This window comes from Vigna unguiculata, chromosome 3 (assembly GCF_037176805.1).
Source record: "Vigna unguiculata cultivar grain cowpea cultivar isolate G323 ecotype 2 chromosome 3, ASM3717680v1, whole genome shotgun sequence".
NCBI classification, from domain to species: domain Eukaryota; kingdom Viridiplantae; phylum Streptophyta; class Magnoliopsida; order Fabales; family Fabaceae; genus Vigna; species Vigna unguiculata.
The window spans coordinates 55,418,874-55,439,460 of NC_140794.1; the positions used below are offsets into that span (position 1 = coordinate 55,418,874).

The window sequence follows — 20,587 nt, forward strand, 5'->3', positions numbered from 1 at the left end:
CTCACCACGAGTTCGCTATTGCGTGCATGCCCTGGTTTGGGTCGTCTTCCGCCATCGGATGCTCACGCACTCCAAGCCTTCAATCTAGCTCTCTCACGGCTGGGGAAAGAAACAAAAACCCTCACCGCTACCGACGACGATGAAGGTATGCTTTTCGTTTTATCCTTCTACAGAGGTTAGAGAATTTGATTCGTGGTGGTTTGAATTTGGTACCATTGTACAAATATTCTAATTCATTCCTATCATTTCGTGGTGTTTATGATTTTATTTTATTGATGCAATTTTTGATTGGATTTAACTTTGTGATTTTTTATTGAACATTTTACTTGGATTTAGTAAATAACAATTTTGATTGTTTTCATTAGTATGCTCTAACGTTTTTTGATTGAATGTGTGATATTGTGTGTCGTGATGTGAAACTAGATTGAATATTGCCGTTGAAACTACAATTGCATTAGTATTTCTTCATAACTCAAGTATCACACACTGTGATATGAAAGGGAGTAACATTCTGTTGGATGAAAATTTTACTTTTAAAGTTGCTGATTTTAGATTGATTTTGGATTCTCACGGTCTCACACACTCCAATGAATTTCACATACCATGATTTGTAGATTAGGACATGCAACTTTTCAAAGCTGTTAGGAACATGTACGTATGTTCTATATAAATTTTCATTGCAAAAAAAGTTACAGTTACATGAGAGTTTTGATTTTGTGTTTATTGTTACTAAAGGTCACGTTTTGCAGGTGGATTTTGGAGTCTATATAAGAAGCCTGGGTGATGACGCTATAGTGGTATTGAAGAAACTTGACAAGGTTTTGCCTCATGTAGACAAGGAATTCATCACTGAATTAAACACTATTGGCTCAATGCATCATATGAATTTGGTTCACCTATGCAGCTATTGCTCTAAGGGATCACCAAGGTATGCTCTCTTTCTTCACAATAATAACTATCTTCTTTATTTGTGATTTTAAATATGCAATCTTTATAGTTTTTGGAAATATTATTTTAGGATGCAGGGGAGAAGTCCACTGCTGAGGACTTACCACCTGAGCATATGACAAATGTCAAGATTAAGAAGGTTAACAATAGCTATAGAATAAATATGGTATTGTACCTTTTAAATTATTGTTCATGAAACTGAATATTGGTTAAATTTCTATTTTTCTCACTGAATATTATTACAACTTCAAAATTACGAGTTACTGTGATAAAATTGTTTTCCAATTCTCATGTTTGTCTACAATTAACCAAAATTAAGGTGAATTATGGTTCAGATAAAGGCACTTATTAATTAATTTTGGCAAATTATATCACATTAGGAGGGGGAGACAATATATTTTACATCTACCTTTTATGAAGTTCTTTTTGTGCACACCACATACACATATAACTTTTTCCTTTACATAAAAGTTCTTTTGCTTCCAAAAAGTACTCTCCAATGTAAAATATTTTCTATGATGTAGATCCATCTCATGTAAGACTTTAAAATGAAGTATACAAGAATGGTAGATTTGGCCAATTCAACTGGTTGGGATGGTGAGAGACAAGTAAGTATCAAATACAGTCACAAATATAACAGCATTTCAGTACTATGTTCATCTTAGGTTGAACAATGACCTTGGTTGGAAAAATATTAAGGTATAGAGAGTTCATTTTATATAAATTGTGTGACTGTGGCTAATGCATCTTTAAACTACGAAGTATTTCTCCAATCAGATTTTTTAAATATATAGGGAAAGACTACCAAGTATTTCTCCAATTAGATTCTTTAAACTATTTATGGATCTATTGGGGGTTGTAACACTGTCTAACTTGTTTTTCCTTGTTGTTACAAACATGCTTTTGCAACTCTCTCTTTTGTTCTTGAAATCTTTATCTTCTTTTATGTTGGTAGGGATGCATTGGATTGGACATTGAAAAGTGGAGGTTTGTTAATGATAGGTAAGTCTTGCATTCTGTCACAGACTAGACCAATGAAAGTAACCATGAACACCTTGCCCATTTTTACTTATGAAGACTGTTAAATCATGTATTTCCTAGTCAAAAATGGTTTCCTCAAAAGTTCCTCTTAATTACTATAGAAAACTCTCTTAATTACTTTTCAAATCTCATGCTTTAATACTTGCGTTAAAGTTTATTTCAGACTCTACTTGTGTTTGTACAGCTTATTAAGATAAGTTATACATGACTAAAATCCTATTTTTTTAGGATGAAAATAGGTTTTGGAAAAGCATCACTATATGACTAAAATCCTAATTGACTACAAGAGTGGATTTTAATCGATGATCGAGACACGACAATCACACAAACATTGATAAGTCCTTTTTTTCTTTATCAAAATGAAGAAATATTTCAAAAGGGTCTTTTAATCATTCAGCCATCAAGCCAATTGTCTCTTTTATTAGTTTCTTCCATCACTTTCCCACAACTTCCACATCTATAGAGTGGTGGCAAAGTTCTTTGCAACTTGCTAAAAATAAAATTAGAAAAATGATTACTAATTGCTAAATTACATGTTGTTTTGATACTAGACAACAAAATTAACTAACGAGGTTGATGACTTTCTCAATTCTACATTTACATTTACCTGCACTTAAGGTATGCTTGTTATCAGCTTATATACCTATTTCTATTTACAATTTATTTATTTTCTAATTTTAAATTTCTTGTTCATTTACTTTTGGTTTTCTTTTCAGCAAAGTGTTTCTGAGATCACAATGCATAATTTCGTGGAAGACTTGGGAGAGATAATTGTTGTTGGATTTTATGACCATACTAGTTATATTATTACTTTATGTTGTCTGTAGTAACTATGTCTAGTTAATAATCTTTGCCTTTTTATTTTAACGTGGCATGGCTATTTAGTTTATGTGGCCAAAGTACCTAAAGTTGAATATTATATGAATGTTTCATTATCTTTTTCAGATTTGTTCCTTTTTTTCTCTGTATTATAATTGTAAATAGTTTGATCACTTTGCTTCTTGGGCGTCAAATATAATGAGTTTGTAAAACACGTTTACTTCTTATTATCATATTTAAATAAGTCTGATTAGAAATCAACAATTAATAATATCAAACTAAATAATTTTAAAATATAATTTAATATATTTATATACCCCAGACAATGTTGGGGTTTTAAACCCCAGACATTACCGGGGATTTCAAAAAACCTCAAGCAGTAGTGGGGGTTTCAAAAACTTCAGGGGGTTTTCAAAAACCCCAAGCAGTAGCGGGGGTTTTCAAAAACCCCAAGCAGTAGCGGGGGTTTTCAAAAACCCCAAAGAGTAGTGGAGGTTTAAAAACCTCAAGTAAGTTGTGCTTTTCCAGGGGTTGTTAAAAACCCCCAGTAATCTGTTAGCCACGCTGGGTCTTCCAGGGGAATTACAAACCCCTGGTAAAGCCATTAGTGGGGGTTAAAACCCCCATAAACGCCAAATATAACCTCCACTAAAAATAATTATTTTTGTAGTGTATAATTTTCGTATAAATAATTTAGTGCGTAGTTATAATTAAATTTTTATGTCTCTGCTGATAAAAAAAATGTAATTTTTATTGATTTCATTTTTGTCACCTTTCATCCTTATTAGGCCTCGAAGAAAACAATAGCGTGAGCTCAAATATGTTTAGTAAAATATTGTTTTAATATTTAAATATTATAAATGTTTTCACAAGATAAATAGATCCTATATTATTAGTGTTGGATCACAATCATGCTTTGGTATTTGATCTCTCGTCTTGTTGATTAGTTATTCTCGACTTTTTATCTCGGATGGGTGTACCTGCAAAAATATTTTGATGCTATTTATTGTCATTTCCATATATATTAAACCTAATCTTATGTCCTAGTGGACTATTGTTCTTTTTTAATCTATTATACGATCATGGAAGGTTTAATCGTGATATAAATTATATTTTACCTTTAATCTTTATTTAATGATGTCTAAGTGTTGATCTAACATTGTCTGCATTCTTGATTACTTAAGTCAAGAATAAGCTCAAACAAGTGTTGAAAACTCGATAGAGCAAATAAACACATGTGTACCCTACTATTTTTCAATTTAATCTCATTCATTCATTAAGCACATAATAAGTTGTTTACGGTCGTAGTTAGATTTTTATTTATTTTATAAAATAAGTTTATAGTGAAATTTGAATTGTATTGACAAAAAAAAGTTAGTATAAGATAATTATCCAACGATTAAAAATATAGTATAGTAAAAAGTATGGTAACAAATTATTAAATCAATAATAAAGTATAAATTAAAGAAAAAAAACATTAGATCATGCTTTTATTGGAATGCGTGAGAACTCATTTATTTTCAACACATTTTATCTGTTTTATTATTATTATTTTATTGTCACATAATATTTCATAATACATATCACTTTTTTATTCTATTTTACTATTTATCTTTGTCCCAATCCATTTTGATGGACACAATTCTATGTTTTGACTATTTATTTGATAATTTTTTTTATTTATCCTCGTGTATCTAGATTTGTCAAAGAAAATAAATACCTTATGTTTTATGAAGCTCTCACTTAAAAGACTATTGTTTCACTTTTTAGTGACATGTTTTCAAATTATGGTTAATTGGTGTTACTTTTTTTATGCTAAAAATACATATATTTACCACATCAACCTTCCAAAAAGAGATGATCATTTGTTGTGTAATTAGTGTTTTTCTTCTTAAACTTAGTTATTTACGAAGCTCTCACTTAAAAATATGTCCAAAGATAGATACAAATATAAAATTCTACTATTAATATTCAACCATGATTTAATAACAATTCAAATACAAAGTTAGTATAAAAGAAAATAGAATTCCAAATAGAAACAAAATTAGATTGACGAATAAAAGCATGAACAATGACACCAAAAACACATTTTGAGCATAAGTAGTTCTCAGCAAACATCCACTTATTCAATTTTGGAGATAAAACCTTGAGTTCATTTGCAACAAAAAAAAGTACAATTGACTAAGCATAATTTGAGCAATGTATTTGATTTCCATCTTCTTCACCAAACTCTAAATATTGGGTTTCTTTCTACTAGTTTTTTGCAAGTTGGTGTTGTTCGAAAGAAACAATCTATGTTGCATCATGTCTAATAGTTGTGACTTCAATTGATTATTTATCACCATGACATGTTTTGTCATGCTTGTTGCCCATATATGATTCTTTGCACTTGCTTCCACTCTCATTTGCAAGGTTGTGATTGTTGGTACATTTACTTTCTGACAATGAAAAACAACACCTATACATTTACTGAAAACATGCATATACATCCAAAACACATTATAAATATATATCGACAAATATTTTGGTGTTTTATATTCAGGTGAGTTACAATGATCAAGTCATTTTAATTACCATTTACTTAAAGATAAAATGTTAGTTACATTAGCATATGTCATACAAATGAACTATATCATGTTAATAAATGGAAGCTGTTTAGGAAAAGAGAGAAAACCTGTGTATCAAAAATCTTCTGTTTCAGTAAATCAAAACTTTTCAAATCAATGCAAGTTTGATTTCCTTTATATAATGGACATGAATGGAGAGTTCCCGTGATTGAGTTTGACAATTGCAAATACTTGTCGAGTGGAGAAATATTATATTCATTAGAGACTCTCTTGTTTTTTGATGTCGAAAGTAATGAAGATCGTGAAACCACTACAAGATTGGTTACTTTCCCTGCTATTAATAAAATAATCAATTCAATGTTTGCATTTTGTGACTTGGTTTTGGAATAGGAAAATGATTTTTTAAGAACTAAATTTTGACAATTTTTTCTTACAACCTGGGTGACATATTTTAAGTAATTACTCATTTTTCTATTTTCTCATTTTACTATATTTCAAAACCACTTAAAAAATGTCATTTCATGTTGTAAGAGAAAATTATCAAAATTTAGTTGTCAAAATTAACCATCATTGTCAGAGGTTCTACGAGCTGTCATTTAAGCAAATGGATATTAGATGATCTTTGAAACATTATTTTGCCCCAACAAATGTTTTACACATATTAAACCGACTACTAAATTTCTACCATAAGATGTATAAAATAAATATATAATTGGATTGGTAATTACCTTTTTGGAGACTAAACCTTCGAGTGACTTCCCAACTAAAGATGTCCCAAACACAAATCGAACAATCTTCAGAGGCAGATATTAGGGATGATCGAGATGAGGTTAAGGCAGTAATGGCTCCACTACATAGTTGACAAATTTTTAAGCTAGTTATATTCAACTTCATTATGTGATCATGACTAAAAGTTTGAAAGTTTAGGATGAAAATTAAGCTTTTGAGAAGAGGTTGACATGTACTACTAAATGGTTTGGTTTTAAAATAATAATACTTGAAACATCTCAACACTTACGTGTTTTGTTTAACCCTAAGTAACTTATATACATGTTACCTGTGTCCGTTCAATTCAAGTGGTTGCCCTTTAATGACAACAAAAGGACCTTCTCCCCGACCAACATCAAGCTTATCGACAAATATTGATCCTTGTTCTGTTCCGCAAAACAAAAGACTTTCTGTTTGGTGAAGGGCAATGGAAGTTATGGCCAAAGGATAAGCTTGAGTTTGCATATGCTTTCCTGAGATAAAATCCCAAACCTATAATGGCAAATGAAAAATATAATCTTAATATACAAGCAATGTCATGGAAATCTTAAAATTTGTAATAGTGAAATTTTATAGATTCATCACCTTGCACGTGCCATCAAGGGAACTTGATATTAAGATTGAGTAGTTACTATTTGGTGTAGTTAAAAGACCTGTTATGAAGGATATATGTCCTGACAAATAATGTAATGGAGGTGGCGAACTTCTTGTTTCTTCTACATCTAACAAACTTCCATTGAATCAAAATACAACAAATGCATCAATATATATATTCCATTACATGCATTTGTGAGGACAAATGTTGTCTAGGAAAAACAAATTCCATCAAATGTTGTCTTTTACCTAATCATGGACCAAACAAAAATCATTCCATCATCTGTGCTAGATATGAGAAGAGAATTGTCAAATGAAAATAACATGCAGTTTAAAGATTTATTATGAGCCCTCCAAGTCTTCAACAGTTTTCCACTAGTCACCTGTAACTCACAATAAACATATTAATATTTTAAATGAGAACATCAATTTTTTGTTTTGAATTGATTACGAGTCTTCAATTGATTTTAGCCAAAATTAATATATGCGTAATATGCACATGATACGAATAAAAATATAGATGGATGAACTGAAAGTCGGTAACTAAGGAAATAAGCTTTTAATGTACTTATGCATACATCCCATATATAAACATTTCCAGATAAAGCTCCTCCAACAAGATATATGCCATCATTTGTACAACAAAGTGTCCCAATAGCCTCCACCGTGTAATTCAGGAGTGGTTGTTGAGGCTGAAACATCAAAATAGTAACATAAATATAAAATTTGATTCTTCATAAAAATTAGTTTTAACCAATGTAATAATATGATAAGAAACTTCATGGTGTTATTAATTTATCATGACATGAAATTATGAATTACTTAAATCAACTCTCTCCACTAAACACTTTCATTTAGAATATAAAAAAACTTAAATACAACTTTTATAAATAATTTGATATTTTTTTTCCAAATCAAAATACCACTTTCATCTTGTTAAAACCTTTGATACATCCTTTCATTTCATGGTTACTTGAGGTGTAACGTTTTGATTATAAAATAACACTAAATGCATAGCTTGCTTTGAAGTGTTTTTTTTTTTTTCATTCACCGTATCTGAAAAATCTCAAACAAATCTAAAAAACACAATATGAAAAAAAAAATGATATGTTTCCAAAATTGTCACATGAGATTAGGATGACAAATAAACTCATCTTTGTGAATATTGGTTGAACTCGTCCTCATTTTGAGAGGGAATTCCCGCATCGAATGAGTTGAGTATGAGTATGGGTAAGGGGAATCTCCGACTTTTTCAATTGGGTATGGGGATGTACATATTCTCCCCCAGTGGCGGATATAGTTATAACTATAAAAGAAACTACACATATTTAAAGGATTGTCATCATTTTGTCATATTCTTGAACTTGTCAAATAATTGAATCGTAACTAAATTTTTCAGCTTTTTTTTTCAATGTAAATAACCATATTATCTACAAAATATTCATTTCAATTTTATTAATGTGCACATATCGATTTAAAAGCCATAACAAGTTTTCATTTCATTGTTATGCAATCAGTAACCATATTGTCATATTTTTATATTCACTTCTCTTTCATCAATTTTAAAAAATGAATTTATTATTTTGTTTTTTATCAAAATATACATGTTTAAAAAACAAGTTTAAGACTAAAAAATAATTTATCATAATCTAATCAAAAATTGAGAGACATAATTACTAAAAACAATTATGATAATCAAGTCACAATTAAAAATCATCTATAAAAAATCCATAATACATTACTTGCTCTTCTATATAAATACAAAATGAATATACAAAAGGGTAATGAGATAAAAACAGTAAAAAATACTAAACAATTTTTTCACTATCAAGTAACAAGTGAAACTAGAGAAAATTATCTTTTTTTCCCTTTAACAATGACAGAGACAATACGAAAAATGAGGACAAAAATAATGAGTTTCTATCTAACTTTTTCTTTTTCAGTAACAAGAAAAACCAAGTAAGAGTGAGAGATGAGTACAACATGTGAAAAACTCAAAAGAAAATTAGAAAAGAAAATAAAAAATATTTTAATAATTTTTTTATTTATTTTATTTGATTTTATGTTTTACTATTTATTAACATTAAACGTTGTATTTTATAAAAGAAATAAAAAATATCTAATTTAATTTCACTAATTTTTCAAGATACTACTATCTAATAAAAATGATACATATAATTTAAAGAATTTAATATATATATATATATATATATATATATATATATATAATTTAAAATGTTTTAAATACACATAATTTAAACAAAGTTGAAAAAGTTCGGAGGGGGAAAGGGGTTGTGGCCCCCACCCACTCCGTTAATGCTCCACCGATGTTCGTCCCTTCCTCGTCCCCGTTATATTTTCGTCCTCGTTTAAAATTCTTAAAATATTAAAATACTCACAGTTAAGTAAGTATCCTTACATATATATATATATATATATATATATATATATATATATATATATATTATTACACACTTTCTATTTTTTATTTCTTTTAATTGTTTAGTTTGTCATGAAATTCATTCATATCTCCAATATTTTTTTCATCTTATCATAATCTTTATGCAATTATGTTTAATGTATGTCAATTAAATATTTTTTATGTCTCACATCTGAATATTTTGATTCTTTTTTAATATTTTTATTTATTGTATATTTTCCTTTCACATGAGAATGTTTAACACTCTCAAATTTAAGTGTTTAATAACAAAAATCTTTCATTTACTATGTAATATAAAAAAATTATCTTCTTTACTCTATTATTATTAATTTTTGTTTCATTTGAAAAACTATTTTGTTTTGCTAAAACAATTCTCGTTATTTCTCAACCATTGACTATGGTGATATTTGAAAAGTTTTCTTAGATCTCTAAAGTATTTTTCATCTTATCATACCATTAATTATACATTTATTTTTCTTTGTGCGATTTTATTCAATAATCTCTCAAATTATTTCTAAGACACACATCTGATAATTAATATTTTCATGTGTTGTTTATTTTAATCTGTAAAATAATATTTAATATAATTATTTTTTATTTTCTAACTTATTATCAATCATATTGTATTTTTGTTACTATAAATTTTATTTTCTTTAATACAAAAAGTTTAATGTAATTGCCATGAATTTTTTTTATCACCATCCAACATATATTGAATTTCAAAAGATACAAGATCTATGTTAAAATTGTATTATTATTCTTTATTTTTTGTGTGATTTTGATCATGTGATGTATTATAACTTTTATTAGTGTATAAAAAAAATATCCATTATAATTTAAAAGGTTGAAGTAGATAGAAATTTAAAATATATTTTAATATTTTTTTTCCTTTTATACTTTTTAAAAAATAGTTTTAAATTTTATCAACTACCATTAATTTTTGCAAATTCAATAAATATTTTGGTTTTCATGAAATTTTATTTGGTAATCTAATTTGAAATGTATACAATTATAATTTTTTTCTAAATTTTTTATATCGAAAAATAATCATCCTCTTATATTTGATGATATTATGTTTCTTTTATAATAATTTTTTCTTTTTTATATAAATTAATTAATTAATTAATATTGAAATAATAAAGAAACGGATATGGATATTGATACAAAAATATATCCATTACCAAATAAAAATGGAAACGAGACATTGATACTTATTAAATTTAAATATAAAAATGAACTTTTGTATGAAAATAAGTATAAAATAACAAAACTCATTTCTATCACCTCCCTCGTTGCCATCCTACATCAGATTGAATATATTTAATATTCCGAACCAGAGTAATATTAACAATGGTGTGTATATTTTATATCAATTTTCTGAAATTCAAATGAATCCTTAAACTGAGATTCAAAGCCTTATCCTACATCAGATTGAATATATTTAATATTCCGAACCAGAGTAATATTAACAATGGTGTGTATATTTTATATCAATTTTCTGAAATTCAAATGAATCCTTAAACTGAGATTCAAAGCCTTGAAGTCCAATGCAACTAGATCGTTGCTCTTTAAAGAAGATCTTTATCACGCAATTACAAAGATGAATCACCCATTTTTATTGGTAATAAGGTAAAAAAAAGGCACCTATAAAATCATATTTATGTTTTGGATAATGATTGATTGACCACCCATTTTATTAATTTTCTAAAAAATAATTTAATTTTTGTTTTAATTAAATAATTTAATTCAACATTTTATTATTATTTAGGGTTGTTTAAAAAGGATAGTAAAAAAAAAAAGTCAAAAGAACCTTTTTCTTTTAATAACGTGTCTTTAAAATCACAAGTAGTTCTAGAATACTCTATAACAAGTAAAACAAAACATATTTATAAATTTCCTATCTTGTATTGATTAGATTAGATTTCAGTATGCAAGTGTCTTAGAAAAAAAAATTATTGTGTTGTGTTTATTTAATTTTTTATTCATTTTAAAATTAGAAAAATAAAGTTTTTGAAAATTTTAAAATTCAGTTTAATCAAGTCTAAGTCAAGACATATAAACAATTTTTTATTCAAAATTAAATTGCCTCTATTTAAATTATGTTGAAAAAACATTCATTGTTTGATTTGCAATTCAATACAAAATATTTAAAAAACTTAATTAAATATTAATCACTTTAATAATCCATTATAAAATTAAGTAATAAAAACTTTTTGAACATATCTTGTTGGCTAATACAAAAATGAGAAATGTTAGTAAAACACTATCCAATACACTTATTTTAATAGTAAAATTTAAAGGAGAAATAGTATACGAACTCGGCTCTTAATTCAAAATTTTATCTTGATTTACAATTTTGAAAACTAAATTACATGAACAAAATCAATTATATTTATATCCACTCAGTCTCTTTTGTTTCGAGGGATGGAAACATGACAAGTGGTGAAATGCAGTGAGAAAAATGAAACAGTATTTCACGTAGAACTAGGAAAAATCCTTTCCCTTCTCTCATGCAGTGATTTATAAGAAAGTATGTTTTTTTCAATAAATATTAAAAATTAAAACATGATAAATTAAATAATAATAGTAATGATAAAATAAATAATACAAAAATAATTATAAATAATAATAATAATAATAATATAAATAATAACAATAAAATAAATTTAATATAACAAATATAAATCCACGCCACCGATGCAAAGAGAACATTAATCCAAACAACCTCTTTCTTTTCAAATCTACTTATTCTCACTCGTTCAAATCCACTCTTCCATCCAAACAAAGTTATAAAGTGTGTTCACTTGTGAAGATTGATTTGAGAGAGAGGGAGATGATGAATTTGAATAGATTAGAGGGTGAAGTTTGTATTGTCTTTTTCAACTTAGTTAAAGGTGAAAGTGAGTGAATTTAAAAGTATAGTTTATGAAAGTTTGCAAGTGATTTGATTTATGTGATAGATTAAAAATCATGTTTAACTAAAAGAAAAGTAAGATAACCAAATTATCTTTGATGTTAAAAGTAATCTAAAATTATATTTAGATGAGTTAGATTTATTTTATAAAAAATATTTAAATGAATAAATTAAAAATAAATAATAAAAATACAATATATTTACTTCTTTAATTTCTTTTATAAACAATTTAGAGAGATTTGGAGTATTAAGTATTGTTGTAAGTGTAATTTTAAAAGTCATATATTTACATTATTATCATAATTATATAACATTATTAGTGAATTAAGGTGAATTAAAAAAAAAAGAAATGAATTGAGGGCATAATAATAATATTTCTCAAATCACCTTCAAAATATATCCCCTTAAGATAGTTGCGAAAATAAGATCATCTTCTTGTTCCATCCTTTCTCTCTCTTAATTTCCTAGTAACTCACTCTCAAATCATGTCTCTCTTTTAATCTCTCTCTAGATAGTATTAGAAATTAACAAAAATAAATGGGGACAAATTGTATTTTTTTAAAAGTAAAAATTAAAGTTTTACATTGATAATTTGATTTATAATGTAATGTTTATTTTCGTACAATATGTCAAAATGAAATACTAATTTTGTTTTTTAATTTTACTTAAAAATAACAAAAAATACATAATTAAGAATTACCTTGAAGTACTTTAGCATGCATGCAATTTAACAAGTCCATAATTGAATCCATTGCTTGAAATTTTTTTTTATCAAAATTTAAATAGTTGGTTTATTTTTAGCTAAATTGTCACTAAAAGTAGAAGAGTTTACTCATCCAAATCTCATCTACAATTTAAAATAGCAATAGCAGAGTTCTAATAACTGTCAACAAAGCACACGACAACAATTAAAAATGAAAAGTAAAATGAAATGTAGCATGTCGGAATTCACAAAGAGTTGGAATTTGAGTACCTTGTGGAAGGACCAAACAGCAATGGCTCCATCGCCGACGGAGCCGTGTCTGTTGAGTTGCGACGCCACGAGGAAGCGATTTCTCAAACACAAGAAGCCGAAAGGTGGCGATGCACATGTAGGAATGTGAAGCAGTTTTTCTCCGGTTTCCAAGTCCCACATCGACGCTCCTATTTTCATGCTCTTGTCACTGCACGCCACCACTGCCTCTCCCTCTCCTTCTACCATCTCCCAAACTATGAGAGAGAACACTTCTTATAAGTATCTAATTAGTAATGAATTAGTGTTTTAAGACGAATTGAATGATGGGCGATAATGCAAGAAAAACGAAAAATACAGTTTCAGAAATGATGATGATAACTTAGAACTTTACCAATCGTTTTGCGAGTGTCGATTGGTTGGAATGCAGAATGAGTTGGAGGATTATTGCTTGCTTTTAATCACCTTCATGCCTAATACATGGAGATTATAATATTGGTTAAGAGAGAAGTAACGGTTTTACAACAAATAGCATTGAAATGTAAATATTAATGATGATAATAGATTTATAAATATGAGAGTTAATTTCATTATTATATGATTAATTTCAAAAGTTATGTTATAAAATATAAATTAATTCATTTTTACTATTAATTAAAAGTTACCACTTTTGATATTTAATAATTTTAAATATATACAATAATTAAAATATTGTTTTAACCTTGTAAACAGTAGTTTACATAAATTATAGAAGTAGTTGACTTTCTTTATTTGTAAATTTTAATAGTTTGATTTTGACTGGAAAAAAATGTTTTTAAAACTACTATCATGATATCCAAATAAATAACTTAACAATGTTTGTTTTTTAAATTAATATGTAGATTTCAATTTTTTTTTTAAATACTAATCTTATATTGAATAAAATTGTCCGTGTCACTATTAAAGTGATATTTTTCCTGTAGGTTTAAAATATCAATATAGTTATATAAAATAGTTAAAACTATAGATTTAAAACTTTCTAACAAAGTAAATGCAACATAATCATTTTTAAGTAATATAAACTTGTAACTAATATAAAGAGCATGCAATTAAAAATAATTCTTTACTAGTTTATTAATTGGAATTGTGTTTATTAATCTTTAAATAGTTTTTATACATTTAAACTTAAGCTAATGTAATTTAAAGTTGCAGTTTTAAAATTTTAAAATTAATAATTAGCTCGAGGACTAAAATATTTTTCATCTTTAATATTACATGGTTTAAGAATATAAATATTTGAAAGTAATGAGATTGAGATTAATTTTTTCTTTCAAAAAATGTATTTGCCTTGTTATAATATAACTTTTTAAATTTAGGATTAAATATGTTTTTGTCCTTATCTTTCAGTAAATTTTAGAATTAATCTATTTTGAAACTTTTGACCAATTTAGTCCTTCGTCTTTCAAAATACGTGGAAGTTGGTTAATAAAAAAGATTATGGTTCTAGCTCTGGTTATGATAAGGTTATTTTTTCAGTAAATCATCAAAGAAGTATGAGAGCAGAAAGAAAAATAAACAAATAAATCAGGAATAACGATTGAAGAACCAGGAGATTGAAGAATGTATTATCACAATATCTCTCATGAGATTAGTATTTTATTATGATTTATGTATCTTAGATTTATGATTTTCTTATTACGATGTGTTTCTCCCAAATTAGTATGAACTCTAAGTATGATTTTAGGGACTTTTTTGTATAAAATTGGCATGAACCCTACTTATATTTTTTCTCCAAATTAGGATAACCATAAATTGTGAAATCTATGGATTTTGTATTTTTTGCTGCATATCATAAAATTTTGTAAAATGTATGGATATATCTTGCACTGCATTACAAATTCTGTGATATATAACAAATTAGTTTGATAGTCTTGAATTAGAATATAAATTAAAATATTTCTTTTGTGTAAATTCAATGAATTAGAAAGATTAAAAATTAAAAAATGCATATGTGAGTCACTCTTTGAGAATGGTTTAAGTAGAGGAAATGAAAAGTTTTTGTATTTAATTAGAAAAAAAATAATTCATATATAAAACTTTTTAATGGCACCCCTCAATTTTTTGTCCAAGTTCCATGAGTAGAATAATTCACATTTTAATTTGGTGTTAGAATCAAATAGTTAATCAAATTTCTTGAGACAAAAAATAAAGTATCATCTGAAAATTTTTATTGATGGCATCCTACACGTCTTATAATAACAAGAATTTCTCAATATTCAAATAAAAAAGAAAAAAGCCTAAGAAAATATTAAAAAAGTTTATAGAAGAAAAAATTGATAGATTTCTAAATGTCACGCACATAAACACACAAATACACATACGTTTTTTACGATACTTAACTAATACACGCACACACATATGACTGTTAAATTAATAAAGATACATGATCGTTGAATATCATTAATAAAATATGATCTTTAATCATTGGATCAAAACATGTAATGATATTGTTAATACCTAACTAAGTGTGAAATCATTTGATGATCAAATATAATCAACTTTGAAAAAAAATCTTATATAAATGTATAATTACGTGAGATATAACTTTTTTACAATTGACTAACACGTACATATGATTGTGAAATTAATAAAGATACATAATCGTTCAATATAATTAATAAAATACGATTTTTAATCATTGGACCAAAACACATGTTCATATTATTAATACCTAACTAACTGTCAAATCATTTAATGATCAAATATAGTAAACTTTGAGAAAAATCGTATAAAGGTATAATTATATGAAATATAAGTTTTTACAATATTTAACAAACACAGGCACATATGAGTGTGAAATTAATAAATATACAAGATCGTTCAATATCATGTATAAAATATGGTCTTTAATCATTGGATGAAAACAAGTAATAATATTGTTAATACCTAACTAAGTGTTAAGTCATTTAATGATCAAATATAACAAACTTTGAGAAAAATCTTATAAATGTATAATAATGTGAAATATAACTTTTTTACACATGCACACTTGAAAACACGGTTAGGAATTCAAGTGTGAGTCTAAATCCCACATAGAAAGAGAAAGATCCATACACCCATTGCCTTGAGGTTTTGGGCTGAGAGTGGTGTCAATTCTTTATGTGGTTGGGCTCATGTCTCATTGGTGTTGTGTCTCCCTAGTGAAATCCCCTCCCTCTGTAAACCTAACAAGTGGTATCAGAACCGATGGTTAAAACCGGCTCAAATGAGTGCAATATGGTCCTTGTATCGAAAGTCTTCCTAGCAAGGGTTCTAGGTAAGAGTGTCCCATTTAAAAAACGACGGTACAATAAAAGACAGAGAAGGGTATTCGTGGTTGGGAATGCTTCTGCTGGAGGGGGAGTGTACCAATGTGGTTGAAGAGACTCACCCTTAAGGGTGAGATTGTTAGGAATCCAAGTGTGAGTCTAAGTCCCACATAGAAATGAGAAAGTAGAGCACTATATAAGGATAAAGAATCATAAACCCATTGCCTTAAGTTTTTGGGTTGAGAATGGTGTCAATTCCTTATATGGTTGGGCTCAAGTCTCATTGGTGGTGTGTCTCTCTAGTGAAACCCCGTATGCAAACCTAACAAACACATATAATTGTGAAATTAATAAAAAAATCATGATCGTTCAATATCACTAATAAAAATATGATCTTTAATCATTGCAAGGATGAAACATAGTAGTGACAGGGAGCCATGGCTCCCCAAAGTTTTCCATGTTTATTTTTTTATATTTTAAAATTATATTTATATATTCTTATATTATTTTTATATTAAATTTATATTATAAAAAGTTATAGTAAAAATAAAATAAAGATAAAGTGAAAATCAACTTGATGGAGAAGTTGGTTAATAAAAGAGATTAGAGTTATTTCTTTGATCATAAGGTTCTTTTACAATAAGTCATCATGAAAGTGCAAGAGGAGAAAAAAAGAAGAGAAAAGGATATATTGGGAAGCATAGAGGTTTGAGAACAGAGAGATTGAAGTAGGCATTCACGCAAGATCTAGAGAGATTGAAGTATGCATTTTCACAAGATCTCTCTAATGGATCAATGTTAGTATCCTATTATGATTTATGTAGGTTAAATTTATGATTCTCCTATTACAATGTTTCTCCCAAATTTGTATGAACCCTATTTATGACTTTAGGAATTCTTTTATGAATTTGGCGTGAATCTTAATTATATTGTTTTTCCCAAATTAGTATAATCCTAACTTAGGAAATTTAGGAATTTTGTGTTTTTTCGCTGGGTATGACAAATTGTTTAAAGTTTTGAATTTATATAGTGTTGCTTATTTAATTAAAGTATAATGAGTTTTGTTATGTTTTGCAATGTGATAATTGCGATTTGTGAAGATAAATTTTATCTTTTCCTAAACAGGTGAAATGTCATAAATTTATATTAGAAAATTTATGATAAAGAGTAAAAGATTTTTTTTAGAAGAAAGCTTATGATGAAGATGAAAAAATGCATCACTCTCAACTAAACTTGAGAAATTTAATGAGAATTGAAGAAAATGAAAAATAACTCTCTCCACTTTCCAAAGTTACATACAATAAATTTGAAAATTCTTTAAAATGTGATTCGAGAAAGTGTCGTCAAATTTGGCAATAACTCACCAAATCAAATTCAAATTAATGAGGTATGGAAAACTTATCTAAAATGAAGTCTATATCAAATGCATTTAGAAAATTATTTATGATATTATAATATAATAGTGAATGATACTTGTATTTTATTTTATTCCACTATCGTGTGTGTGCGTGTGTTGAATAGAGAGAATGAAGATTTTTTTATTATTAATAAAAGTAATTTATATATAAAATATAATTTGACACTCTTGAATTTTTTTCTAAGTTCTGTCACTGAATCATTGAATGAAAACACATAATGATATTTGTAATACTTAACTAACCGTCAAATCCTTTGATGATTAAATATAACTAACTTTAAAATAATCTTATAAATGTATAATTATGTGAGATATAAGTTTTTTACGATAATTAACTAACACATATGATTGTGAAATTAATAAAATAGATTATCGTTCAATGTCATTACTAAAATATGATGTTTAATCATTGGATCAAAACATGTATTAATATTATTAATACTTAACTGACTGTCAAATCATTTAATCATCAAATATAACCAACTTTGAAAAAAAATCTTAAGAGTCAATGTCTAAGGACATTGTTTAAGGGACACTTAATAAACATTTGAAATTTATAAAAGTTTATGAATAATTATAATATTAAATTAATCATAACTTTAGTAATTATTAATATACTTTTACTTTATTTAGATGAAAAAAATACCCATAAATATTATTCATTTTGTAATTAATAATCTATTTAATAAAAAAATAAAATAATAAAATAACTGTATTTAATGTTGTTAAAAATTAAAATATAATTAAACACACAAAAAATTAAATTAACAAAAAAATAAAATATTATTTGTTTTTTTAATAAAGAAATAATTAATATAATATTGTATATTTTTTAAAATATTTTATTTTCTTTAATTTTTTGTGTGTTTATTTATATTTTAATTGTTAACAACATTAAAATATAGTTATTGTATTATTTAATTATTTTTTATTTTTTTATCAAATAAATTATCAATTATAAAATATATAACATGTGTATTTCTATCTTTCAGTAAAAGTGTATTAATAATTACTAAAGTTATGATTCATTTAATATGACAAATACCTATAAATTTTTACAAAATTCAATTTTCATTACCTACCATATTCATTAGCATTCTCCAAATCTTATATATGTATAAGGATCATGCTAACCAGTGCCCTAAAGACACCGTTTAAGGTGTAGTTAATGAATATTGAATTTTGTAAAATTTGATAGATAACTTTAATATTAAATGAATCATAACTTTATTAATTATGAGTACACTTTTATTTTATTTAGATGACAAAAATACCCATAAGTGTTATTTATTTTGTAATTGATAATTTATTTGATACAAAAAAATTAAATAGTAATTAAATAATAAAATAACTATATTTTAATATTGTTAAAAATTAAAATATAATTAAACACAAAAAAATTATCAGAAAAATAAAATGCCATTTGTTTTTTAATAAAGAAATAATTAACATAATATTGTATGTTTTAAAAAAACAAACTATTTTATTTTCTCTGTTAATTTCTTTTTTTGTGTTTATTTATATTTTAAATTTTAACAATATTAAAATATAGTTATTGTATTATTTAATTATTTTTTATTTTATCAAATTAATTATGAATTATAAAATATATAACACTCATGGGTATTCTTGTCCTCCAAATAAAGTAAAAGTGCACTAATAATTTCTAAAATTATGATTTATTTAATATTATATTTATTTATGAACTTTTACAAAATTCAATGTTCATTAACTACATCTTAAATAATGTCTTAAGGACACCGGTTACCATTCTCCTATATATAATGATGTAAGAAATCATTTTTTAAAAATTGTTAACTAACACACATGCATACAGGTACAAATTTATGATTGTGCAATTAATAAAAAAACATATGATCTTTCAATACCATTAATAAAATATGATCTTTAATCATTGGATGAAAAAAATAATAATGTTACTAATACCTAATTAATGGTCAAAATCATTTAATGATCAAATATAACAAACTTTGAGAAAAATCTAATAAATGTATAACGATGTGATCAGTTTTTACAATACTTATATATAATATTTGATGAAAAAAAATTCAAAAATATTTATATGATAACTTCATTTAACAGATGAATCCTTAATCATATTTATGAAATAAATGTTATAAAAAATATATGACAAATGAAGGTTCAAAATTGATTAGAGAGAGAGGGAGATGATGGATTAAAGGGGAGTAGACGGTGAAGTTTTTGTGTTGTTTACTTCAAGGGAATTAAATGTAAATAAGTAGATTTAGAGTAAAATTTGTAAAAGTTTTTTGTGAGTATTTTGATAGATTAAGAATTATGTCTAAAGTAAGAAAAAATAAGATTATCAAATTTTCCTTGAGTTTAAAAGTAATTTAAAATTATAATTAGATAAGTTGGATTTATTTTACAAAAGATATTAAAAGAAATAAATTAAAATAACATATTTTAATAAAAAATATTTATAAAAAATTAATAAAAAAATTTATAATTAATAATTACTTTTTAAACCTTTTTTAATAAAAATTTTGAATTTTTCGATATTAATTATTTTTGTAAAAATAATTTCAAAACCCATAATTTTATATTATTATCATAATTAAAATAAAAAATAAACTGAGGTTATAAATGTAATCTACCTAATATACCCCTCAAATCATGACATGATAGTGAGGATTGGAAAATAGAGGAATTTTCCTCTTCCTTTCCCTCTCTCCCTAGAGATTTAATCTGAGGGAGAAAGAGAGGACGAATTAAAGTGGATTAGAATGTGACGTTTGTGGTCTTCAGTTTAAGGGAATTAAAGGTGAAAGTAAGTGGATTTAGAGTAAAGTTTGTGA

General features: G+C 26.0%; 1 protein-coding gene across 1 annotated transcript; it reads right to left on the reverse strand.

Moving 5' to 3' along the window:
• Nucleotides 1–4,937: 4,937 nt before the first annotated feature.
• On the reverse strand, nucleotides 4,938–13,497 carry LOC114179841 (protein ROOT INITIATION DEFECTIVE 3-like). Its single transcript, XM_028066314.2, has 8 exons — nucleotides 13,438–13,497; nucleotides 13,065–13,300; nucleotides 7,316–7,429; nucleotides 6,987–7,120; nucleotides 6,729–6,873; nucleotides 6,433–6,635; nucleotides 6,104–6,225; nucleotides 4,938–5,246 (listed from the first exon to the last, which is right to left on the reverse strand). The coding sequence occupies exons 2-8, from the start codon at nucleotides 13,290–13,292 to the stop codon at nucleotides 5,140–5,142; spliced, it is 1,053 nt and encodes a 350-aa protein (XP_027922115.1). The 5' UTR covers nucleotides 13,293–13,300; nucleotides 13,438–13,497; the 3' UTR covers nucleotides 4,938–5,139.
• Between the last annotated feature and the right edge of the window lie 7,090 nt (nucleotides 13,498–20,587).

What these genes read in the sequence shown, in the direction of transcription:
- LOC114179841 (XM_028066314.2), bottom strand. Translation starts at nt 13,292, where the DNA reads ATGGTAGAAGGAGAGGGAGAGGCAGTGGTGGCGTGCAGTGACAAGAGC. An exon ending in GAAATGTTTATATATGGGAT is followed by an intron (nt 7,121 to 7,315) that starts GTATGCATAAGT and finishes TGTGAGTTACAG; the next exon opens with GTGACTAGTGGAAAACTGTT. An exon ending in TTTGTTTGGTCCATGATTAG is followed by an intron (nt 6,874 to 6,986) that starts GTAAAAGACAAC and finishes ATTCAATGGAAG; the next exon opens with TTTGTTAGATGTAGAAGAAA.